This window comes from Orbilia oligospora (assembly GCF_000225545.1).
Source record: "Orbilia oligospora ATCC 24927 unplaced genomic scaffold scaffold00188, whole genome shotgun sequence".
Classification (NCBI taxonomy): domain Eukaryota; kingdom Fungi; phylum Ascomycota; class Orbiliomycetes; order Orbiliales; family Orbiliaceae; genus Orbilia; species Orbilia oligospora.
Window position 1 is genome coordinate 221,027 of NW_011645745.1, and position 26,306 is coordinate 247,332.

General features: G+C 44.8%; 5 protein-coding genes across 5 annotated transcripts; 3 read left to right on the forward strand and 2 right to left on the reverse strand.

Moving 5' to 3' along the window:
- Positions 1-439: 439 nt before the first annotated feature.
- Positions 440-1,641, forward strand: AOL_s00188g82 (uncharacterized protein; the record flags this gene model as incomplete). Its single annotated transcript, XM_011128331.1, has 7 exons — positions 440-478; positions 555-800; positions 883-945; positions 1,024-1,131; positions 1,189-1,392; positions 1,460-1,538; positions 1,616-1,641. 7 exons carry the CDS (start codon positions 440-442, stop codon positions 1,639-1,641), a joined length of 765 nt encoding a protein of 254 aa, XP_011126633.1.
- A 269-nt stretch (positions 1,642-1,910) lies between these two features.
- On the reverse strand, positions 1,911-2,904 carry AOL_s00188g83 (uncharacterized protein; the record flags this gene model as incomplete). The annotated part of the gene is made up of 4 exons (XM_011128332.1): positions 1,911-2,060; positions 2,162-2,467; positions 2,570-2,652; positions 2,772-2,904. 4 exons carry the CDS (start codon positions 2,902-2,904, stop codon positions 1,911-1,913), a joined length of 672 nt encoding a protein of 223 aa, XP_011126634.1.
- A 592-nt stretch (positions 2,905-3,496) lies between these two features.
- AOL_s00188g84 (uncharacterized protein) lies at positions 3,497-6,147 on the reverse strand (the record flags this gene model as incomplete). Its single annotated transcript, XM_011128333.1, has 2 exons — positions 3,497-3,554; positions 3,608-6,147. 2 exons carry the CDS (start codon positions 6,145-6,147, stop codon positions 3,497-3,499), a joined length of 2,598 nt encoding a protein of 865 aa, XP_011126635.1.
- A 1,627-nt stretch (positions 6,148-7,774) lies between these two features.
- Positions 7,775-12,494, forward strand: AOL_s00188g85 (uncharacterized protein; the record flags this gene model as incomplete). The annotated part of the gene is made up of 8 exons (XM_011128334.1): positions 7,775-8,065; positions 8,282-8,571; positions 8,640-9,075; positions 9,139-9,259; positions 9,940-10,153; positions 10,266-10,359; positions 10,421-11,710; positions 11,760-12,494. 8 exons carry the CDS (start codon positions 7,775-7,777, stop codon positions 12,492-12,494), a joined length of 3,471 nt encoding a protein of 1,156 aa, XP_011126636.1.
- A 12,299-nt stretch (positions 12,495-24,793) lies between these two features.
- Positions 24,794-25,261, forward strand: AOL_s00188g86 (uncharacterized protein; the record flags this gene model as incomplete). The annotated part of the gene is made up of 1 exon (XM_011128335.1): positions 24,794-25,261. The coding sequence occupies one exon, from the start codon at positions 24,794-24,796 to the stop codon at positions 25,259-25,261; it is 468 nt and encodes a 155-aa protein (XP_011126637.1).
- Between the last annotated feature and the right edge of the window lie 1,045 nt (positions 25,262-26,306).

Genomic DNA, 26,306 nt, shown 5'->3' on the forward strand with positions numbered 1-26,306 from the left:
AGATCGAAGATTTGAGGTGCATTGCATTGCATGATGATTCAAAAGTATACTTGCGCGCGACAGAGTTCCATTGGCGAAAGTTAGCTCGACAGGGGAGGATTTCTGCCGTGGGTAACACAAAAAATGCAACAGGATAACTACCTAAGTACTAACGTATTGTTACAGTCCCTCGGTTACCCCAGAACGGGTTTTGACTCCACTGTACGTGTACTAACTCGCAGCTGAATAATATTAAAATCTATACCCGCGGACCGGTGGTGGGGTATTATTCAGAATCAAAATCTGCGGGGAAGGAGAACGGGAAGGTTGCTTTTTCAATTTTTCCTCTATAAAAAGGGAAGTTGGGGAACGTTTTCTTTTCGGGATACCTTCTTCTTCTTCTTCCTTTTCTCTACATATCATCTCCGCGCCGTGGGTGGAGAAGTTATTGTATTCCACCATGACATACAACCTTTCCGGACGAAACGTCCTCGTTACCGTATGTAAACTCTCCCCTCTGTACATATATATGTATATAAGTACATAACTGACTGAATAATTACTTGATTAACCAGGGCGGCTCCCGCGGTATCGGAGAAGCAATAAGCGAACGGTTCGCCCAACAAGGTGCAAACATCATCATAAACTACGTTTCGAACGCATCTCGCGCCGAAGAACTTAAATCCCGCTTATTGGAGACATACCCGGGGATCAAAGTCATTGCTATTCAAGCCGATGTGGGGAAAAAGGAAGAATGTGAAAGACTTGTGAGGGAGGGGATTGAGGGGTTGGGGGGGTTGGATGTTATTGCTTCTAATGCTGTGAGTTTTCTTTCTTTCTTTTTTAATTTTTTTTATATAAATAGGTTTTTTTTTGGCTGATATAGTTTTATATGAATTGTAGGGATGGACTAAATTTGTTCAATTCTCGGATTTGGATGGGCTGTCTGAGGAAGATTGGGATAAGGTATTTAACCCATTGTAGCACATCCCCAAAGCTTCAGAGCTTCTTCAACAGTAGGTTAATATAATACAACCCCCACAGTGCTACGCAGTAAACTGCAAAGCCAACGTCTGGCTCCTCAAAGCCGCAAAACCCACTTTCGACTCAAACCCCGACGGCGGCAGCCTCATAATCTGCGCTTCAACCGCCGTAAGCATCCCCCCTACCCCATAAACATTAGTATTTACTAATATAACATACATATAGGCCCTAGCACCGTCCGGCAGTTCAATGGCCTACGCTGTCTCCAAAAGCGCAGCTTTACATTTAATGCACTGTCTTGCCGTTTCAGCTGGTCCGAAGGTTCGGGTTAATGCCGTCTGTCCTGGATTGGTGTTGACGGAGTGGGGGGATAAGTTCCCGCAGGAGGCTAAGGATAAGTATTTGGGGATGACGCAGACGAAGAAACATGTAAGTTCCCCCTCTTTTTTTTTGATATATGAATATGTGGTGGGGGCTCATTGTGTGTGGTATATAGGTTGAAGCTGTTGATGTGGCCGATGCGTTCGTTTTTATATCTCAGAATGTGGCGATGACAGGGCAGAAGATTGTTATTGGTAGGTTTCTACACATCATTATGAAGTTTTTAGATTTTATGTCTTATTTGAGAGTTTGCTGACTGGTTTTTTAATAGATGGCGGTGTGGTTATCCAACCGTAGTTTTATATTCCCTAATATAATCGCATCAATTGTAATCATATATAAACCATATGATCCTCCTAAAGCGAACAGAAGAAGAAGAAAAACTAAAGTTTCAACTGCTATATAAAAAAAAAAATAGAAAGATATCTCTTTAACAAAGCCTCTAGGTAATAATTTCATATATGTAAATTATGCTTTTTTATTTAGTCCCAAACTAAACTATAAACGGCCCCCCAATTTTCGTAAGGGTGAAAAAAAAAAAGGAAAGAGAGAGAGAGAGAGTAACTTTAGGTAAGCTTCTGCTTGATAAAGAAAGCTCTAAGATGTGATAACTGCCATGCACATGTCGCACCCAATACCACCAGTTGGAGAATACAGTATTTCGTGATATTCGAATTGACAAGTTCGCTCTGATCTCTGAACTCCGCTTCTCGTTCCTATAACCATCATCATCATCCCGCATTAGCACAGAACCCCAAAGTCGTAGATACGATAAAAAAAATACCAAGGGGGGAAGAGAAAGAGATAAAAACCATACCCTCTGAAAAACCTGCTCACGTCTAATATCTCCCAAGCGACTATTCAAATCCTTCACCCGCTGAACAATATCGTTAATCTTGTCCTTATCACGACTCTCGATTTCGCTCGTTTCGCCGATGGCTAGATCCAAATGCAACTTGGTACCTCCCAAGTGATCGCCTGTTGAGAACCAACCGGGGTTCGCCCCGTTTGCTGATGCTGTGAAGCAGATTCGGTGTTCGCCGGCATCTGCAGCTGTGAATGTGAATCGACCGGAGCCTGCGCCCTTTTGGTTAATGACGCGGTGGTCGTGGTCGAATGTTTCCTATTTGCGCCGAAGGGTTTTTTTTGTTAAATAAGGTTATTAGATAACCAATTGGGCTGGTTGGTTTGTTGTTATTGGGGAGGTGGTGGCGGTGTTTTATACCTCGACGGAAATGTGAATGTTGACGCCGTGACTGGGTTGGTATCCGCTTCCATCGCCTTTATACTCTTCAGCTCTGTAGTGTCCTAAACATCACCAAAAAGGAGAATAGCAAGACGCGCATGGCACCTCGTAATCAGCTATCATATCCCCAATATAAATAACACCTCTCCCAATTACAGAAATACACCGAATTGTTCCGTACCAACAACCAATGTGTCCTTCGGTAGCTCCTCGAAGAAACACTTGGGATTCGATCCATCCAAATAGAAGTATAGCGCGGATGAAGGAACAACCCATGACGCTAGGAGCGCCGAGATGAATGCTGACGACCGCATTGTGAGGAGGGTGGTGGTGGTGGTGGTGGTGGTGGTGGTGGTGGTGACGGTAGGGAGAGTATTGTAGGTCGGCCGTCGTCGAGGGAGGTGGATATTCGATGGGGTGGGTGTGTGCTTGGAATGGGAATTCGAGATCCAGGAGGTCGTTCGTGTGGTTGCCTCGCTACCAAACCGGAGATCTGGCAGTATCGATCACGTGATAGCTCCGGAAACTTCCAACAAGCAACACAGAAGCTCTGAACTTCGAAACACGAATATTCCATTTGGTCTTATCGGGGTAGGGAAAGGATCTTCTCTACGTATGAGCTAATTGAAAGAGCGAGCTAAGTAAATAGTCTCAAGCTAGTAATACAAAGTTGAAGAATAATAATAAAAGTAATAGAGTAATAGTTAATCAGCAAGGGAGAAGAGTAGAATGGGGTATCTTTGAACGCATATTCACAAACGCCATGCGCCAAAGCTAAGAAGAGAAAGAAAAGCAGCTCATAAACGCCAATATCAAATAAAAACGCCTTCAAGTCCATCGAAATCAATAAACAGTAATAATCAGAAAGAATATGCACTTTCAACGAGGTGCGTTAGACGTTCGCACCTAGCGTCGCCTGGCTGCTTCAGCATTGCGTTTGACCATCTCCTGGGCAGCCCAGTTACTATAAAAGTTAGCTCCTGTTGGGTCTTTCTATACGCGGGGACGGGAACTTACAGTACTGCATTAGTGCCGCGGGCATGAGCTTCCGCGCGGTCTTTGGCGAGCTTCAACTTTTCGAACTCTTCAAGTGGAACGGTTTTCTGTTCGGGTGCATTCGTCACACCAGAGATAACTACAACTTCATGTGTCGATGATGCAAGCGGCGGGCTAATGGTGGCGGTAGTAGCTACAGGCTCTGGTGCAGCCGGCTCAAGAACAGCAGTTTCGACTTGGGGCTCCTGTGCCGGAACTGAAGGCGTGGCTTTGATATCATCAAACTGTGGCAACTCGGCATAGACAACCTCGCCCGTCAGTTTTGGCAAAGTACCGAGTCTGGCATCCTTTCGCATTTCTCGCAGCATAGTTCGAGCATCCTTAACGACCGGCTTTGGCTTTGGGGGCTCGAATTTCTTCAGTCTATCCTTGATACCGGTGGTCGTAGATATTTTCGGGAGTGCGGGCTGTGAAACCGGGGCCTTTGATTGAACTGTGGGTCGTGCAGCTCGATTTCCTGGGTCGTACTGGAAGGGGATTGGAACTGTCAACGGCTTGGTCGATTTCACAGGCTGAAACGGTTTCTTCTGCGTCACAAGTTTCGTCGTCTTTGCCGGTTCGGGTTGGTTAGGTTTGGCTTCATTATTCTTGGGGTGTCCGGTGGCAGGCGCCAGGGTAGGTACAGCTGCCGTAGATTTTGGTAGCGCAGAAACCGATGGCTTCTTGGACAATGTCGTCGTGTTTCTAGCCAGCGTTGGGATAGATGGCTTTCTTGACAAATCCGTAGTAATCTTTGGTAAGGTAGACATAGAAGGCTTTTTGGGTATGGCTGCAGTCGTTGGCACAGCCGGGATAGATGGTTTCCTAGATAGTACTGGAGTTTGAACCTTCGGGAATGTCGTCACTGATGGCTTCTTGGACGGAGTTGTTATTGCCTTTGGCAATTCTGGAACCGACGCCTTCTTAGATAACATGGTCGTGTTTTTCGGTAGTGTTGGGATTGAAGGCTTCTTAGACAAACCTGCCGCTTGAACCTTTTGTAAACTTGGAATCGAGGGTTTTCTCAGTAGAGAGGAAGGTTGGGGTTTCGGGTGGGTCATAGGTCCGCGAGAAATGACTGGTTGCTGCTGTGGTACGGTTTTGGCACCGATTTCTATTATAGATTTACCTTGAGCCCTGATCAATGGTTTGGCTGGTGCGTTTTTGGTTGGTGTAATAGTCCCGAGTCCGGTTTGAGGTGGTGCAATCGGCTTACGGAATTCTGTCTTTTGGATGGTAGTGTTGGACCGTCCTGGTGCCGTTGGCTTCGAGGAAACTGCTGATCGGACTGCATCCTTCGGTCTTTGTAATTCGGGAACCTTGGTTTCACCCGTATTCTGTGAAACCACACGAACAGTGGGCTCGATAGTTTTCCCTGTGGCCATTTGTGTTCGCAACAAAGCAGCTTTGGTGGTTGCAATGACGGGTACCTTCTTCAAGAGAATGGACGGGGCCCCTTTCTGCTTTACTGCGTCTTGGGCAGAAGTACCAGGCCTGCTCCCTAATCCCACATCCTGGGGGGCGGATTTAGAGGGGAAGGCTGTCGAGCTTCGTGCCATCTGTGCTTTGGTCGGTGACGCAAAGCTTCCAAGAGACGGTTTCGTAACTACTTTCCGAGTTGGAGATGAAGTGAACGGGGACCCCAAAACCACGGGTTTCTTGGCTTTCGTCGTACCAGGCGTAGTTGGAGCGAACTTCGAATTGGGTGTCAATGCCGCAAAATGGAGCGGGGTCGGTAGGACAAAATCCGTTGGGGCCAGAGCTAGAGCACAGCGGTCTGCGAATGGGGTCGATATCGCCAAAGGCAGCGGCAGCGGCAGCTCGTCCGGCTGTTCGGCAGCCGCGATTTTCGCTGCAAGTGGTCTTACAGCGGGCTTGCCCGCCAAAGGATCCTCATCACCAACTACCTTCTTGGTCAATCGTGTAATAGATCGACTAATTGGGGCCGGTGAGGGGGCCTTGGCGAACAAGTCCGCCGGGACCAACTTGCTCGGTGTCTCGTCAACCTTGATACCTCGGACAGGAGACCTGATCGGTGAAGGGATCTTTGATGGAGCGAGCTTTGAGGGAGTGAGGCTATCCCTCGAAGCCCGCCTACCCCGTGTGATCAAAGACGGGGGCGCAACAGCGATCACCTCTTCTGGCTCGCGTTCGATATCCCCAACCGCGGTTTGCCTCGTCCGTCGAGTACTCCGAGTCCTCCTTGTTGTCGTCACCTCAATCGTCTCAATCTCATCGAGAACGATGACATCTGGGTTCTTCGCCGCTTGGCTTCTTGTGACCCTTGTTCTCCTCGAGACAGAGGTTCCGGCGCAATAGGAACTTGTCTCTGGTCCGTCTACGCCGAGGGCAGAATGCTCCTCGGCACTGTAGTTCTCCTTGCGAGTCCCCGCCTTGGACCTCGCCCTAGTCGTCCTCCTCGTGGGCTCGGGAAGCTTGACGTTTTCGTTCACTTCCTCGAGGGGTTCTCTGCCGTCTGCATTTTGCAATGCAGCGGCCTGCGATCGAGTGACCCTTGGCATGATATAGTTAGATGCGACGAATCGCGGCACAATCGAGAAAGTCGGTAGAAATGGTGGAGAAAGTTGGGATGGGAGGTCGGCAGAAGAAGAAAGTAAGGATAGCAACGGGACGTGATCTCGTGATCCGTCGGAGTGCTACAAGAAAAGGGGGGCAAGGGAGGGGTTCGCAGCTGTGGGACCTTGAAATTAGATTAATTTCTGCGCGGCAGAGATGAGTGTTGTGTTGAGGTTGTTGTTGCCCAGATTGGTTAAAGGTCAACAAGAGGCGGATCTCCCAGACAACAGGCACAGATGACAGGCGGCGATTAGCGAAAGATTAGATTAGATAACGCGGGAGCGGGAATGCCAAATCCTAATCGGGAAAACACACACGCGCAACACGGTCTGCTCCAAGAAGCGCCCTGAGATCCCCTACCGCCATATTTAGAACCACACATTCAGAAACCGGAACATGAAGAAGCGGCTCTTCGCCACATATTGTCAATTGCATGGCTAGGCCACTAGTTTGAACTGCTTTTAGCATGGGCTAGTGCCGGAAGTTTTTGACTAATGCAAGGCATCAGGAACTCGAGTACTCCGATTTGCTGTTCAGGGGCATCGGCCAAGCGAGTGTCAGAAAGCCCGCCATTGTTCGCCCAACCTCGAGCCCTTTCGAACCCTCATGGCATAATTACACCACTATTCTTTTAGAAGTCTATATACTACGGTATCTTGTCAATTCAATTTTGCGAAAGTCGTTTTCTCCTCAGCTGTGTCAATATATCTACTACAGCAGTCGTATGAGAAGTTCCCCTGACCACATAAATTTTGTTCATGTGACTACATCCTTGGTGCTGTGCCACACATATGCAGTGAATTACTTAATATAGCTCATTCTCAACCTTTCAACCGTCAATATTTTTCACCAGCCATACGTCTACCCTTAGTAGCCTAAAATCTGCAGCTAATCCTTGATTCGAAAGATTCGGATTCGGCAAGTCTGTTGTCCGTCGGTCTCAAGGCAGTTTCTGAAAATTCAATGATCTCAATGCAGCCGCAAAATGACCAACTATTAATTATTTGAAATTAACATCAACAGCAACATACACATTGGTTTACAGTGCAATTCGAATCTTTCTTGTTCATTCTGACAAAATCGGATCCTTAACTTTGGGGCTCTGAGAAGTAATAGTGGGTACGAATAGAACGCCGATGGACAACCGTTTAGTGAGGGGCAAGGCACACAGCCTAGACCGCTCGAAACCGCCAAATCTTTCCCACCCAAACGATGCAATGCCCCAATTTCCCCCATTGCTTGTTATTCCTGAGACGGCTTAGACTATGGAGGGTGAATTTTGCACGCAACCAGTGGGCTTTCCCTTGTAAGTAACAATCCTATAGTACTGTCGATCCGGCTAGCATTGTACTATAAAGCATACGTCCGTTTTCTACTCGTTCGGTTGTTCAGCCTTTCATTTTCTCCCCAAAGTAGAATTCGTCAAATATCACCCAATCATCTATATACAGATCTATCACAACCCTATTGTTTTTCATGCCTCATCTATTCTCTGTTATCGACTCTATTTTTCCGTATATATTTATTATATTTATTACTACATCTATCAATTATTTTACTATACGCAAAGAAATGGCGAAGATATCTGTTGCCAAATCCAACCGTTGTGAGTGCCGAAAGCGAGGGCCGATCTCGAAAAAGGGTAAGGCCGGCAAAATTTCGCAACCTCCACGGGTTCCTAAAGGTCGTATGTCGGCGCCTTATAGTAATATCGACTATAAGCACAATGTTCTAGCCGCGGATAACATCCGAATCCTCGGAGAGGACACTATCTTCAAATTGGATCGAGAAGATCGATCGGGCCAAAATATTTTGGATCTCTATTATGGATTCAAGAATATGATTGTTGGTCAGAGAGAGCATGTAAGTACATAGTAAACATAAACCCCCTCCCCAGCAGAGATATATTTTTACTTTCAAAAATGCAATCGTCCATCGCATCTACAAATAAGATAATTATGTGCTCGTCGAGGGGTGCTGCGCTTGGAATTCGAGCTTGTTATACAGAAGCTTCTCGATCCACATACTATCTTAATCTTGCATTTGTATCGGGAAAGAGTGTTAATATGATTTACCCAGACGACAAAAATAGGCTCCCTAGTCGAAACTTGCCATCGCATCCTAAAGGGCTACAACGATCTCAAGGCTAGTCGCAACCCTGACTGGGACTATGTCATGGACGAAAGCCTCACATCACAAGAAAACGCTCTGGAAATCGATGAGTACCTCTTCCGCTCAACGCTTCGATTATCAGCTAGGCAGCGACGCTCTACAGCGAAGCAACAGCTGGAGCAAAAGTTCCAAGATCTCCTTATCGCCGAAGTTGAAATCTTGGAAAATCTCATGCTAAATCAAGGTGACCTCCAGGGGTAAGTTGCATTCTCTTCCTTCCATGGCCAAGTCATTGTCTCAAATCTATTCTAACTTTTATAAATAGCATGACCAATCACAAAATACATAGAGGAATCGGTCCAAAACACGTTGTTGCTAACATTAAGGATCACATTAAACCCGATTACCTATGCGGTTACTCAAACGCCCAGTCAGCACTTTCAATACCATCGGAAACCTGGGATAAAATCCCTCGGTCACTATGTGTACTTTCACCGAACAGCGAAGAAAGCGCTGAGTGCCTCTTCCTTCCTTTTCTCGCCTTGGAGCTCAAATGGAGAGGGACTTCAGAGCGAGTAGTTAAAAACCAACTGGCTCGATGTTTGTCCATACTCGCGGAGCGACAGGCAGAACTCGAGAGAATTTCAAATAGCGTGAGTACAACACCTATCTTTGGTCTTACTGGAGTTGAAAGGGACTTCACTCTCTGGGTAATGTTTCGATATGAGAGTAATTACGGGGGAGAGGTCCGAACCCACTATGTAAGTATATATCCCACTGTTAACCCCGGCTCGATAAGATTTTAGAATCTAACATTTCTATAGGATATGTGCGAGCTCGACTCCTACGATTTAACATCTAAGGATGATGTAGAGGGCTTCCGTGCTGCAATGACTAATATACATGATTGGGTGGAAAATGAAAGGAAGGCGCATTTCATGAGGTGTATGAATTCCGTGGATTAGAATCCAATAACACAGAATGAGTATAGGCTAGTTCACTTTTTGAATCTAGCCTAAGTTAATAATGAGAGTATATCATGCGGGGCTAGCGCTCAGAATCGACCCTATAGGATCGTTACAGACTACACTGGCCTCCGTAGGATATGAGCTTGTTACCGAAACCTTAGACCGGGCTGACTAATGCGTTAACATCAATAGCTAGATTATCGTAACTCGTGCTTTAAGATATTCGTATCCGTTAACATTTCGTGGGATCACACAAGATCTATATCGTTTTAGTTTTTTATAAGCTGCATGTTGCATGTAACTCCTTTGAATCGTTGTTTTATCGTTAAAGCTATTCGTTTTGCGACTGCCAATTTTTTTCTGCGAGTATTTCTATTCCTTAGTACTAACCAATGTTATTTATAAATTCAATTGATTGATTTGATTACCATTGATACCTAAGCTGCACTACTACTTCGCAGTAGCACTAATTCCGGTTTACGAGGTAATAAACTGCCGATATCCGGCCGATTCATACACCCTCTCGAGGGCTTTAGATCACTTTCGTGTTGTGTGTTACATTCTGCTCCTCTTGGTCTGCTGTTTGTGTCGTCATTGGGCGTCGCGAGCCTGAACATCGAGACATCCCATCACCCAATCGTGACTGACATGACCCAGTCCAACTCCCCGACCCCGGAATGGCGTCGTCGCAGGCTCACTCATCGGTAGAACCCGCTTCCCTTTCATATCTCGCCATCTTCAACCCCTCCCTCGGACTCACAGACGAAACACTACCCGACCAAATCGTCTTCTGGACGTCGCGTTCACCGGCTTCGCAAAATGAGTGTCTGAGACAGATAGGCCTTGCGCAAGGAATAATCGAATTCGCAAGGTATTGCATCCATGTTCTTTAAAGCCCAATATGGGATTTAGTCGTAAACAGGGCTCGTGTCTCTGATCAAATTGATAAAGTCAACATGAAAGCCAACTCGCAATCTTTCCAGGGGCTTCTCTGGAGCGCAGGATTTAAACTCCGTCGAGACGCAGAAGAGCAGAATCGTGCTCCATGAGATCGAGGCCGGATGGTGGATTCTAGCTGTAGGAGACATGAATACTTGAGATTTCTGAGTTATCGATGCTAACATTGGTGTCTACAAAGTCAATCGAGTTTACGAGGATCGATTATGCTACTGAACCTCCAACTACGGAATACTCGCCGCGAGAGGTAGCACCGTATTCAGTACTCATTTCACAACTTAAGACGTCATATCGACAATTTCTGCTTTTCAACGGAAATCTTGATTTCATACTATCGAATCACGGGCGGGACGTCCTTGTCCAGCGACTAGACAAGTTTTATGCACGATGGGCATTGGAGTGGGTGATTCTGCTAAATGGCAATCCTGCTGTGGACGTATGGAATGGAATCAAAATTGGCAGAGGAGTTGGTGAAGAGGAAAAGAAAGTACTTGGTGGCTTCGCAGATCAGAATCGGACCGAAGCAGACGGGTCGGAACGAATGATCGATCTCGTTGTATCTCGGTTCGGGAAACTACCCGGCGATGAAAAGGATGTGAAGGATACAAAGAAAACTAAGCTAGGATTTTCAACCCGAGGGACAGGAAGGATCCCTGGCCCAGATGATGGGTGTATTTATAGGGGCCTGGGAAACTTGACCAACGAAAGTGTGAGGGATTTGGCAGAATGGATGGCAAGATGGTATCAACATGGAGATTCCTCTTTCGACTATCAGACGGTACGACCGTCGAGGAAGAAGGCTCGCCGCGGCAAATCCAAAACGACTCCGGTGCCCCCACCAGCGGAAACCCCGCCATCAGGAATTACAACTACGATAACGGCAGCAGAGGCGCCTGAGGGATCAGCTTCAGCAACAGCAGCGGAGACTGTGGCTCCCATCGAAGAAGCTAGCGAACCGGAAACGAGGTTGCCTCCCCCGCTTTTCCCAACAGAAAGTCAACAGAACGCCCGGGAGGCAGAACAACCGCCTACATCTGGTCTAGAAGGTCCTAAATCTAAAGATAAGGATAAAAAGAAGGGCAAGCCGTCTGATGTGACTGGTGGATCGAGCAATGGACAATCTTCAGGGTCAAAAGGAGGCAATAATCTGATGCTAAATGTTCTAACATTGGGCACATATGCGGCATACTCTGCTTGGAATCGAAAAGGAGAGGATGATCCATCTAAAGCGGATACGGCCGATCAAAATGCAGAACCAAACCCCACGGAGGTATCTGGCAGGTTCATTATTGGGTATACCGGTGCTTTGGACGAAGATGAAGAAGACTCGGTTGTGAGTGATGAAAACGTAGACCAAAAGGATTTCATATCAACCACTATCTGGGTCGCGAGGACGAAGGATATGTCACCTAATGAAGATGGCGCTGATAAACAACCTATTCTTGAGGAGTGCCGTCTCGTTGCATATGCCGTAAGTCTGGATCTATGGTTTACATTTCCCACCCGCTAATATAACATAGGCATATCCCTTCATATTCGCGATGCTCTTTCGTTCGACTAACGAATCCCTTACGAAACCAAGCTTCTACAAGCTACTTCACGAGCAGCTAGCCCCCCTGAAGGCCCCACTGATATCTTCATCCGAAAAGCAATATCAACCGTCAAATCATAAGGGTGTTTTCGATCTTATATTTGATCCAGCCACCTTGACCGTGCATACATCTCTGCCTAGTATTCCGGGGGCGCCACCCAATACTCCGCTAGACAGTACGACCAATGGAGGACTGCCAAGGGTTGAAGCCCTTCACGTCCACACGCAAATACTGAGGGTGATTGAAGACACTAGGTGGAAAGACATTCCCCTCGGTGCCCCCTCTGGAGAAAGGGAACGAACCAACCGAACAAGCCGGGGCTGGTGGATCGCTTGGATGCGCCTCGAAGGGGTCGAGCCACAGAACAGATCTCAGCTAGCTTCTACCACCTCCCCAGCTACCACCATCGACTCTCAGATAGAACAACAGGGTCTTGTACCACCTGCAGATGAAATTACGTCTTTTATCGGCTCGGTTAGCAAGCATCGACGGGGGCGCCGAGAAGCATTTATTATCCGAAAGGGGTCCGATCACAGAACGCATGTACGGGCTTCAAAAGACAGCAAGAGCGGGTTTTCCATCCCAATAAAACTAAGCGGCGGGCTTGGCATCGATACTAAACATTATTTCGACCAATTATTAAACCTTACAGCAAGGACTTAGAGTATTTAGTTGGCTGTTATGGCGTGATGGAGCACGCCGATGTGTCTACATATGGCGTCCGCATTAGACTTTTTTTTTTTTTTTTTTTTCTTTGTCTCGCCGAGTGAGATAGCCGAGAGCCGGAGTTAACTGGAAATGTGATCCAGAGGGCCTTTATGCGCTCATTTGATGGATTGCACGATTGAAAACGTAAAGTTGCGTATGTGGCGGGGTAGAAGGTACCTGAAGGTACATTTGGGATGTTGCATCCACACTATCCATCTTTTGAAGGAGTCTTTTCTGGGGGAAACTATACTTGTTTTTTTCTTCTTCTTCTTCTTCCTTTTAGTGCAGTCGGAGGGAAACTTAAGAGCTGGGCATAATGCAACAGGACAAATTTTCTTTTCTTTGTTGTGTGTCTGTCGGATGACGACTCGACAAGATGTGATACGGAAATGTCTTCTGATATTGGCATTTTTTGCTTGGTGTGCTTTAAATCTTCAAACGCAACGAGCTCTGCCGCGAAATTACGAGTTCCATGACGAAATTTGGATATTGATTGATTGATTACAACATTTTTTTTTTTTTCTTCAGGAAGGGCTTTCTAGAATGTCCCCGTTTGAAGAGATGAAAAATTAAATATAGGCAAAAGACAGTTTCACATCTGATCGGTGGGTAGGGTTTCAGAATGAACGACCACCTTGAAGAAGCGTAGAGGCCCGAGAGGCTTAGGCACAAGCGTAGAGCTACGATCCCGTGCTAAACGGTTATAATTATCACTTTTTTTTCGTATATCTTTTTCATGCCGGACCGGTTCTGGGAGGGAACGGATATCATCTCGAGTCATACTTATTTAATTAATCAAAAGTTTCGCGGTCAGTGGGCAGACAAATAGGATAAAATGATCGGATCAATTATAATTAATGCGAAAAAAAAATCAAAACCAAAATATTGGCGGCCTACGGTGACGGCGCTCCGTAAATATGGATGGAAGTGAGGGCACATGATATATTATATCATATTCATTAAGAAATTCTTTTAACTATTATTATTATTTTTTCGTATTATATTCATTGAAATGGCAGGATGTGTGAATGGGATGAGATGGGGATGGGGATGGGGATGGGGATGGGACGGTTGGGGACAAATATGCATGTCAGCATTTAAACCCATTTACCGTTCGAGAAAAGTAAATTTGTATTTGAAGAGGGTTGCTTAATACGATGTCTGATATGATTACTGTACTCTGTATAATGGACACGGTAGACGAGATGTGTGTGTGTGGTATTTAGGTAGTGGTGGGGTGAGGCTCAGAAGGTAAGGTAAGTAAATGCAGAACGGGATTTGCCATACGCTCGAGCTCGAGGGGTAATTGGATGGGATTGAAAATGAGTTCATGCACCTCGTAGGGCTGCGTAATCAATTATCTATCTATCTATCAAGAAAAAAAAGCAGTGGTTTTGTGCTTTCCATCCACAATTAAATTCCATACTTGCAGTGTCCATGCGGACGGGAGCTTGCACTTGCTGAGACGGGAGCATGCTGCTTTTTGATATTCTTTTTTTTTTAATCCTTCTCTGTGAGCTCCGACGTATGCACGTATGGAACAATACAGGTGTCACTAGAAAGATTACACGGGAATATGGTGACCATGAGACATGACATAGCTTGAGCTCGCAGAGCGCGTATCATTTTTTTTTTTTTGAAGAGAGCCCGAAGTCTCACGAGGGAGGAGGAACAGTCGAGAGCCCTTCTGTTGAATATTATATCACAGCGGTTAACCAACTAGCAACTTCTTTCCAACATGATGTGCATACGATACGATACGATACATACAGACGTCCAACGTACCCCGTGGCACAGTGAGTACAACAACTGCAGCAGCAGCAGCTAGCAGCTGCACTCCACTATAATTATAATTATAACAAAATGTCTACCCTATTCTTAAAACGCTACCGACTAAGGCTGCGTGATCCCGCCTGGGTCAGGCACTTGCTGGGCCTTCTGACGTCACAGAAGGGCGCAGGTACTCCAGGACCGTTGCATTTGATATTCCTATTCCTATTTTCGTTCATCCCTTCTCGAGACTTTTTTCTCGTTCGTATTTCCGTATTCCCCACAATATGCAATTCGGTTTTGGGAAAATATGCCGTCAATCTCATCGCCATCCCAAGAGGGAGAGAGGCCAAACTTGCAAAAAAATCTCCGTTTTGGCTAGAACCAATTAGGACGTCTTATGAGAAAACGGGTCAATGCTACCACCGACACGGGCCAGGAACGCGCGAGAGCCGTAAAAATGTGAGCCTGATAATAATTTTTTTTTCATCTCAAGTTTCGCAATTGGTGGTCGGGTCCGTAAGCGCTAAAAACTGCCGTTGGAATCCGGCGCAGTTGGACATCCCGACTGGATGGGAACGAAAGTCCAACATTGTGGGGATCGGAATAATAAAAAAAGTACTAAGCTAGTAAGTACTATGTAGGACGTCGGTTTCTTTTGCTTCTGGAAAACAAATTGATGAGGTCTGTCGCACCATTCCAAGACGGACTAGGGGGGGTGAATTCGTGAAGCGAGGCCATCGGTGCCTTTATCAGATTTTCCCTTTGAGCAAGAATCATGAATCAGTTTCGCGTTCGCGTTACTTGTAATATATCAGGGTGAAGCTATCGAAGGAGCTCTTGTAGCAGAGCCCCATCTCCACATCGAAACGGGGGAAGGATTACTAACCGGCTGGCTGATGACCCAAATCGTGTGTTAATGCTAACGTTCCTGGCATATCACATTTTATCGATGGAAGTGAAACGAAATCCCGAAGAAAAAAAAGATTCGAGGCTCCGGATATTAACCCAAATCCAAATCCAAATCCAAATCGGTGCCGTTTCTGTTGCAGGCTGCAAGGCTTATGCAATCCGCAGACGAAACCGAAACGGCCTGCTTATCAAATCAAACATTCAAAACTAATTAACGATCGTACGAGACCACACACCCACTCACACCTTTTAGTTACAGATATATATATAATATATGTAAGTACATAGTATATATCATACTATCGAATATTAATGATAATAGAACATGTCCCGGGTGATCCAAGATAATCGTGAGATTACGCCCTTCGTTGGTTGGCTATGTTTTACCTGTAAGTGTCCACCCTTTTCGGAATTTTGCAACTTCGGAACCGACGAGATGGGATGGGATACCATGACCATGACACGAGTTAGTTATGTAGTCAAGTTAGGACTGAGCATGTACCCCCAAGCTGTATGGGGCATCTTGAGCCACACCCGTCCTGCTCAAGCCGATAATCCCATGAACCGCTCCGTAAATGATGATTGATTTCGAATTTCGAATGTTTCGATGATGGGAGCATGCTTGCAGGGCTTGCCAGGGAGATTTATCTTGGTATATAGGATGAGTGTGATATGATTATCTGTAACTATGTATATGTGTATGGATATGTATATGGATATGTACATATACATATGTTCTTGTGATTTACCTTCTTCCGCGTGGACCTTGTTCAGAAGGGGCCTGTACTGTGCAAGTTCCCGGCCGGTTTGTTAAGTTGATAGTATGATACGGAGGACGGGATTGTGAATTTTCGACATACATACGTACGTACGTACGGCGCGGCGGCCGGGTGACCCCCAAATTTCGTTTATTCTCTTCGAAAGTGGCGGTTCATTGGGATAATTCTTTTTTTGAAACCCGAGATATCATCCCACGAAAGTGTGAATACCTCTCTCTCTCTGTCTGTCTATTCCGGTTCTTGCCGAAGAGGTTTTAATGGGCTTTAACCTAGAGAGGTATATTTCCTAATTAACCATCGATATTGCGATTATTTCTCTTTCTTGTGTGTGTGTGTGTGCCCCACGATCTCGTATGAATTTTGTTTTATTTCAGGCAAAACCAGAAGGCAGAAAGATGACATCTCTTGCGATAGTATTGTCACAGATGATGGAATTTAATTCAAGTCCAGTTTTCTGATTCCTCGCAGGATCTAGAAATTGAAAGAGACAGAGAGAGAAAAAAGAGTTCATGAATTGTCCAATAACATCCAATTTCTTGCCATATTATAGCCCCACTATGACCACGAGTCAGTTCGTTATTCCATCCGGCCTATCGCAGGACAATTCTTGAAAAATAAACCCCTGTGGCGAAAGATGCGCATATACTATGTAATGTGCGTATGTACGTCTATTAGGGAATATCCTGTGACATCCCAAGCAGAAGCGTCTGTCCGTCTTCTTATTCGAAATGAGCTTTCTCTAAAAAATTCATAAATCTACTTTGTTAATGCATTGGTGGCTCTACTATAGCTTCAAAACTTTGATATTAATTATCACACGGTTGAGCCGTGTCTCTCTCTCTCTTTCTCTCATTCTCTCACACACAATCAATACCCACCCGTAAAATTCCGACCAACCAGAGGGAAAGTTACCCAAAGTAGGATAATGCACCGTCTCAAACCGTAACTACGGTTAACGGCCTCGTCAGGCCGACTCTTCTTTTGATATGATATCTCCCCCCCCACCCCACATATGTGTGTATGCATGTATGCATCAATCCCGTCTGAAGCATGGTCCCTGTGTATAATGTACATACCATACATACCATACTTGGTTTACAGTATGTTTTTAGAAATCGTCTCGAGCGGCTACTGGAAATAAAACGCCGGCAAGGCAGGCAGGGCAAGCAGGGCAAACAGGGCAGACGCAGCATATATGTTCATCAAAAATATCTCCCAAAGGAGGGACCATGTCGATAATATAATATAATCCTCCAGCAACAGTACTTCCTGAATATTTATGCATATATGCCTAACAAAAAACAAAAAAAACAAAACCGGTTCGTACACAGTATACTTATTGTATATACATACATATATGCTTTACCCTTCAATATTCGGAAGTCGGCTAGTAATTACCCTAAATTTGTGGACACAAAAAAAAAAAAAAAAAAAAGGTCAAGAAAAACCGACCGTTGTGGATATATCATATCGCCTTTTTGTGATAGAAGTTTTAAAGTTGAAGAAGGCTGTTTGAGGGAGTAAAAACCCGTAGCAATGTCACGCCATGTTCTGTCATAGAAAAGCGGACTATAATCGTACTATCCTCACAGAAGAAACGATCTACAGTATAAATTCACGATTGTATCCACCAAAAACTACCTTTTTCTTATAGTATAGGCAGGCATTCATGGGTCGTGATGACACTGATATTTGCATAAACTCTCTTTGTGGAAAGGGGGGGAATTGGTAATTATATCAGGCCAATGTCAATGTCAACGGACCCTTTTCTTCAGAATTGGGACCGACTAGAGAAAAAAAAAGGAACAGAAATCTGGGGAAAACTTTTTTGCGTCCCGAGGTTAGAAGTAAGTGTGTTCTGATTTAGGAAGAGTCGACTTGTACACTTAAAAAAATAAAATAAAAAAGTTAGTTGGAATAAGCCTGCGCTGGCCGAAGCACCGGGTTTACATAGAAAGGGGACCATGTGCGACCACTCATTGGCGACAAGTGGTCCTACATTTTAGAACTTCGCCGGGGGAGGAGAGAAAGAGAAAAAAAACGTGCCAATTCATTATACTTTCCTTTGTCCAACGATCGAATCGATGAGGGAAAAATCTCTTTCGCCGTTTTCGCTTATAGTCGGAGTTTGGGAAGGTTGAAAATTTGCTTTAAATTTGCCAATCGGGCGAACGACGACGTCGGCGTCGGTGCTGACGCTAAAAAAAATAAGGAATAATAAAAAATGGAAAATAAAATAGCACGAGCTTGGAAAAAAACGAATTCAACGATCTCGAGTCGCACCACGATGGCAATGCGGTGGCGAAAGCGTAATAGAGTCTGGTGTTTAGAAAGAAAAATTTTTTTTATCCCTAATCAATGCAAAGATTAGAAAAAAAATTGGTTAAAGAGAAACCCTTCCAATCGATCGTGAGGCATCTGACTGTACTAGTCCCTAAACCGGTGTATCGGTGACTTCGAAGTGCAGCAGCAGCAGCACCTGCACCTGAAATACATACCTCACCTACATAGTACACCAACTTTATCTTTCTTGTCGCAGTCGGTTCGCTCAAACCTGCATGAAGAATTTAGAGATACAGCGACTTAGCACGGGTCCCTCTTTTTTTTCTTTTCTTTTACTTTCACTTTTCGAGATGCAATTGGACCCTTGACAAATGATAGCCATCGCGGCCGTGTCTGTCTGCCGTTCCTTGAAATTCCAAACATTTGTGCAGGTAGGTAAGTAAGTAGGTAATAAGAGTGAATTTGGAGCAGGGGGTGGTGGATACATCTCAGATACCATCTCTGCCTACGTATTCACTATGCAAGTCGTGGTCCCACATAAGAACCATTATTTCACACTGCATTTCAGGTTTTTTTCTTTCCTTCTGTGGACCCCTGTTTGGTAAAGCGTCTGTGAAAGATGTGGCACTCTTGCCTCCCCTCCCCTCACCCCCAAGGAATTTGATAACGTAGTTTGGTGATAGCAAGTTTAAACAAAGAAGTAGAAGAAGTAGAAGAAGTAGAAGAAGAAGTACCTGTGGGTACCGGTGATCCTTGGCAGCCCTGACCCCATCCAGTTCTCTAACAACATTGCATCCTGCAAGCATCATCTCTGATGTTAGAAAAGTAGCTGGGGTGGTGATGGTATTGGTGGAGTGGCGGTCGCAGTTCCCCAAAGGAAAGTCTGAAGACGGGAGACTCGACTATCTGTCAAGTCAAGCCCAAAACCCAAAACCCAAAACCCAAAACCCAAAATCAAATCGCCCAAGTCAAAAAGCTAAAGGAGAGTCAAAAAACCCATTCGTACCGAGATACCCGCGTCGGTTCGAGAGTTTGGCTTATCAACCTTCCCCAAAGGAACCAGCGACAAGAGGCAAAAAGGAAAGGAATGGAAAGAAAAGGGAAGGGAAAGCGAGGCAAAAGTGGCAAGGGGGGGAGCTTGTACCACCTAAAAGCACAACATCTTGCAACGCTTTGGGCACCAAACGATGCTTTACATATGATATGTACTTACAATACCTACTATGTACACGGTCGAGAACCCCTTGATCCAATACCCAGTAGATATTTTATTTTTTTTATTTTTTTTTGTTGGGAGAGATCCGAGACCCGTAATTTATTCACAAACATTACATAGATTTTGTCCATAGTGTTTTTTCTTGTTATTTTGTTATTCTATTTTATTTTATTATTTTACTTTTAGGTTTGACTTCAACAGGGCTCTTGTTCGTTTTTCGCACCTTCGGAAGCTCTCTTATTTGTGGGTTTTTATTATATGACGAGAGGGTCTTTTGAGACAAAAGGGTTACGCCGATGGAACTGATGCTAGGATCTTTCGTATACTTTGTATAACATTCCCTCCTACCATTTCCATAGATCCTTTTCGTTCGGGTAGATGCTCATAGTACCTTTTGTCAAGCAACTACCCATATCTTTTTTTTTTAACTCTTGTCAAACTCGGATACTCGGAATTTCTGAGTATATGAGATTTCCCCAAAAACTTGTAGTACAAGAAATTTAAAAGAGACAAAAAAGATATGGAGCTCATGAGCTCTTTTTTGACCACATGGTAACAAAAAGAAGTACTATTGATATAGACTTTCTTAGTCCGCGAGCTTGTGAACGACCGACGGTACCCATCTCTGGTCTGTGCTTCCCTCCCCCGCCCGTCGTGAAGGAAAATGGTAGAACCGGTTCTACTAACTAGTGTAACCGGATACAGTAGACTAAATAAGCTCATATGTAGACGAGGAACAAGTTCTTTCTTTCTTTCTTTCTTTTCTTTGTATGTACGGAGAGAGAGAGAGAGAGAGAGAGAGGCATTTTTGGGGCTTCTTTTCTGGAAACTAATGTAGAAGAAAATGGTCTTATGACGATATTAAAGATGGCATATTCCTCCGGAGATCATTTGACATCGTGTGATACTAGTGGCTTTTACGACATCTTCGATCCCAGTTTTTTTTATTTTTTTAATAATTTTCTAACGTCGCCAAACACCGATTGACAGAGGGGAAAAAAAAGAATGAAAGAAAGGCAGTTTTGTCTCAGTTACACCATGCGATGACTAAAGCAGCGGTCGCTAGCTAACGAGGAATCAAGAATGCTCGTGTTCCCTTTCTATAAACCGAAAGAAATCGAGCTAATCAATCAAAATTAGCAGTTATTATGCTACTAAATTCTTTTTATAAACATTCATCGGCGGAGTACTCCGCATAGCAAGGTAGCTACCTAAGTACTTACCTCCTCCTCTTCTTCTTTTTTTTTGTTGAAATGATCAGGAACGGTCATAATATCATTCCAACCAACAAAACAAACAAAACGGAAAGGTAAAAAAACGGATTTTTTTTTTTTGGATGGGAGATGAGGCGAGACACATGCCTGAAGGAAGGAGGCACAGGCTTTCCCGTTCAATCGGTAGCGAAAATACCAGACAGGATGCAAAGGGGAATGGATGGATGGGATGCTGATTCGATAAAGAGCTTGAGCTGAAATAGCGGCCGCAAATGGCCAATCTGATGGGAATGGTGGCTTGACATATAACCGATATGGTGGGAGGGGAGGGGAAAAGAATATCAACAACTTACCTCTCTCTCTCAAGCTTCAGCTCTTCGGACTTTCCACGTGGAATTCATCTGATAGGCTGCAAACGGAGGGATATTTCGTCCTTGGGGTATATGCCACGAGATTTGATGTTTGAAGAGAAGAGGGTGTTGTAGATGGAGATGGTGTGTTGCGAGGACCTTCAAGCCACGAATCGATGTCGTTACGACACGGCACGCTTTCGAGTTCAGCCTGTGAACTTAAAAAGGCAGCGTTTGAAGGCGGTCAGCTGAGCGATTGTAATAGATGGCGTCTCCTCATGTCGTATATCATATATTATTAATTGAACAGCCCGGACACGAGGTGTTTTGAATGAATACTAGTAGTATAGTAAATGCAATATGCACTTGCATACTTTTACCATACTATGTAATAGCAAAAATGGGCTGGAATCCTTAGTTTGAGGTTTACGAGCTTAACTGCGGGTGACAAAAAAAAAAGAAAGCGCCATCCAATTTCGTTGCCTTCTCCGCATTTTCCAAGATCTTGGGAGCGATTAATGGAAGATGGTGGTCTGTTTCGTCCAATGGATAGCAGCCCTTCATCTCGCACTGATAGCTTGGGGTACTTGGGTACATTGGTTTCTCCGGAGTAAGGCTACCAGGTCATGGTTCAATTAGTAAACTTTCACATAATAGCCTGTGTATAGTCGTACTTTTGTATCATCTTGGGGAGGCAGAAACTTGTGTGTGCTTTGTGCATTGCATATTAACGCAGAGAGAGAAGCAGAACAGATGGGGCTATTACGGCGACTACGAGGGAGGGTCCCTGAATGTTGGCCAGTAAGCAATGGGCAACTATGCCTGAGGGCTTTCTGGGGGCTTCCAACGTTTCCGACGGGTCAAACACAAACGACGATGGTCATTGCTAGCGAGCTAGACCGGGGAAAAAAAACTTTTTTTTTGTTACTATGTTAAATAAAAAAATTTTGTGACAGAAGGGAGAGAAAGGATGTCATTGCAGGGGGAGACGAGCGAAAAAAAAAAAAAAAGAACATAGGAGCTAAACGCTTTGACACCGACAAAACAAAAATCTGGGGAAGAAAAGGCTGAAATGGGAAGATACTCCAGTCCCCGTCAAAACCGAAAAGAAAAAAAAGTATCCCCAGACTTTCGTTTCTGACGGGAGCGTTCACACATAGTTGCTCGCAATGAGAGACAGTGAGGGGGGCTGGCGCTCGATGGAGACCGAGATGTCCTGAGTGAGTGAGCATGATGCCGTACATACGGTATGTATGTACGCTGCCTGCAATGCATGATTCCGTTTTGCTTAATCTTCGTATATGAAGCTGGAAGTTTTTACGGCTGGTGGGGGGCTTACTCGCCCTGTAATGTACTGTGTAAGCAATGTATTGATGCCCAAATGCAAAATGCTCGAACGGGGAAGCTGATAGACCCTCACCCTTTCAAGGGTCATATCTGGCCATTGCATGCAATGCATTCCCCCTTGAGATTCGGTATCAGGATAGACGATCGGATCAAAGCGCTATTCTTCATAATCACCATCACCATCACCACGTCCCTGTGGGAGTATGCAACCAATGTTTTGGGCAATTGGGACCATATTGAGGCTTGTTCACGAACGAGGTGTTTTTTTTTATCGATTGCCGTAGTTTCCGAGGAGCCAAAATCTTAATTCCCTTTCATCCCAACAATCTCCATCGTTTTAGGGAAAGCGTACGAAGCAGTCGTCAATGAAAAGGCACTGAGACGAAATAATGATCAGACGACACGCCCTTTGGGTTACAAGGCCACCCGTCAGAGCGGCTCAGTATCTTTCTGGTGGCCGGTGTGTGGGTACCTCCGATGCCTTTTCCAGTCCACGGAGGCGTCAGGCGGTACATCACGTAGGATGGAATGCAAAAGAATTGGGGGAGTCGAACTCGTACATGTATCTCTTGTACCTGCCGTGCCATCGTTTCTATGAAAGGAAAAATCCGCTTAACCAATCGCAGGGTTAGCTCGATGGGCTGTCCGTCCAATATTGAAAACCGAACAAAAGAACCCCAAAAGATTTTTTTTTTCATCGAGGGCGATGTTAGCGCTACACTTTCCGGATAAGGAAGCGCAAACCTGAAATCTCAGGAGCAATATCTGTCAAATCTTCTCACTTTTTTTCCTTTCTGTCTGGCGATCGGTCCCTTGAGGTTGGAGTTGCTTGCTAAGCAGGGAAGCGGGAGCGGACAAGGGAAGAAAAGGACAAGAGAGTTTGGTGATGCTTCCCCACATGGACATACCTAGTATCCAGGGTACATTCAGTACATATTGTATTAACAATTTATGAGAACAAACTTGGTAAAAAAAAACCTCAACTTCAAGTGAAGTCGCTTTAGGGCAGCGTTTATATGAAAGCAATACTTGAATGCGAGTCGCAACGACCGGGCGACGTGAGTGGCCAGATCTGGGAGATATGAGATACCCTGGCCATAGAGACCCGAGCTGGTGGCAGGGGCCAGAGTGAAGCGGCAGCTGGCTAAGTTGGTTTTGTCAACTTGAGCTAGCTGGGAAAAAAAGAAAACAAAATTGCAAAAAGACAAGAGAAATGACGATACAAAGCGGTACTTCATGGCAAGAAAGAGGGGCGGCCATGTGTGCGCTGATCAGTGCTCTCCCCAAACAATACGTACTTCCATCATACTCCCTTCATACCTATACTTGCACTGTGTACACAGTAGCGATAATAACGTATGAGAGAATTGTAAAAGCATTGCTTTTGGGAGAAGAAGAAGAAGAGCTTAAGAGGAAGAAGTAAAGAATTAGCATAGAATCGATAAGTCTGGTGGAGATGTCTCTTGACAGATACGTACCCATATTGCCTTGTATCATCTACGCCATCGCTTCCAGATATACGTACTGTATCTTAACAGTACGGGAATCATCAATATCTGAAGCCATCAAGCACGACACCCTCTCGCAATATCACGCTGGGCGAATCCTCCACTCTCTCAGAGGAATGGGCCCTCGTCACTAAGTTTAACTTGGATTAGAAGCGCTAGTCCACTTTCAGAACCCCTGCCCATACTGACCTTTTTGAAAGAAGAAAACATATTTTTCTCTCTCAAAAAGCAAAACATCAAGAGGAAATCGAACAAAAGTCAGAAAAAGAAACCTACTAACAAAAAGCAAAAGCGACAGCCTGCCTGCGCTGAGCCAGCCAGAGCTGTGGTGGTGGTGGTGTGTGGTGTGTGGTGTGGGTTTGGTTAAGAGTCGTTAGTTGGTTAGCAGCATGTATGAGGACATCCACCCTTCACTTTGCTTGCTTGCTGCTGCTCCGACTTATATTTAATACATCCTGCTCCCCTCCAACATATCGACTTTCCGTGCCTCTACGACCTCTTGTATTCGCGTCTGGAAGTTATATATATATTTTGGCTTGGATCTCCAACAACCACAGTCCCTTCAATCAGCTACATACACCTTACATACATTACATGCATTGACGCATTCAACTCATCCTTCCACTCCCTTTCGACTACGACCATCGGGTGCTGCTCCCTCATTCGGACACTACATAGCCTGAACCTTCCCCCCAATCTATCGACATCTCCGTATATCAGCAACGTCTGCTCCACTGCATCGGAATATATTTTTATTGAAGTGATATATATAAGATACAGAGCCAGGCTCTCTTCATTAACTCGTCGACCCAAAAAGAAAAAAAGAAAATCAACACCGTAATTCACAAAACTACACACACACACACACTTTCACAATGCCTTTTGAATGGTCTCTCGATTACTGCCTCTCCTGCGATAGGGAAGCACCAAACGGAGCCGCATACTGCTCACAGGCCTGCCGTCTGGCAGATATGGAACGGGCTTCGTGTAGTTCGTCTCCAAAGACTGCCACAAGCACAAGCACAAGTGGTGCCCCTGGCGGATTCTACCTACCTCCTGCTCTCAACTTCTCTACATTATCAAGGACACATGAGACTTCCTCTGGATCTCCAGTTAGGTCGAACCCAACATGGCTGCCGCCCAGTAACTCCAATGGCAGGAAAGGTTCCGCCGGTTCGAACCTACATCCATCTCCATCAAGGACATCTCTTTCCTCGATGCCTTCCCAACATTCGCCCTTCGAGCAATCCTATCTATCCGAAAAGGCCCTTCGAGAGCTTAATGACTACGCCAATGCTTTCGATCAGGTCAGGGATAACAAGCGACGAATGACCATCTACTAGACGTGAAACCGTCCGCCTCGACCACCCACACTCCTCTCACCTCAAATCAATATCACGGCCTCTTAACGTAGCATTGCTCTCCTCTTTCTCATCTTCTTTTCTCATCATTTATACCACTATAAAACCAAACAAATATACCATTTTCGGCATTTAACGGGGTTACAACTGGGTTTCTACAAAAGTCTTTTTTTATTTTTATTTACTCTTCCTTATCGGAACATCATCCCCTTCCCGACAGCTCAAATCTTCGTCATCTCACAAATAGAGAATGCCGGAGACGACTACCTCTCATCACCATCCTCCTCCTCTCTCCTACTCTTTTTATTTCTCTTCATGTATATTTACTACTACCTCTGCACAAGGCCTCATACTTTTAATTACCCTTCCAGAACAGTTTTTTTTATATCCCAACATTCCGACATATTCGGCGTAAGGGGGTAAATCCAAATTCAACCTCACGAATAGCAACGGTCGTTCTTATACAATGGTGGTATTGGGTCTTTTCCGCAGAACAACTTGGGCATGTTTTTTATTTTCCCACTCATAACTTCTTCTTCTTCTTCTCCTTTCACGAACTTTGCAAGCGGTTGGATTTCCCTCTTACTTCATCTTTTTTTTTCCTCTTTACTTTTTTACCCGGGCGAAATATCATGTTGTCTTATGCAGGGTGGGAGTTTCATCATCTATCTGGGGATTTTGCTATCTGGGATTTTTCTTTTCTCTTTCGAATTTCATCATTTCCCTTTGTTTTGCAAAAAAAAAAAACTCAACTAGCGAGAAAGAAAGAAGCTCGACGATTTTTTTTTCAAACTTGAAATAAATCGCTCGATGACTACTCTTTTTTCGATTAGTTACCACGTTCCCACGTCGAACGTGCGTGTGTGGGTGGACACTTCGAGGCTTCAAAAAAAAAAAAATGCCTCTTATGCCACATCAATGTACATTAAAAGAAAAAAAAACCAAGGCCGAAAGAAATCAAATGAAATCAAATCATTAACCAAACACAAAAGAAAGAACACCTGGTGAACCCGTAGATCTTGTAGAT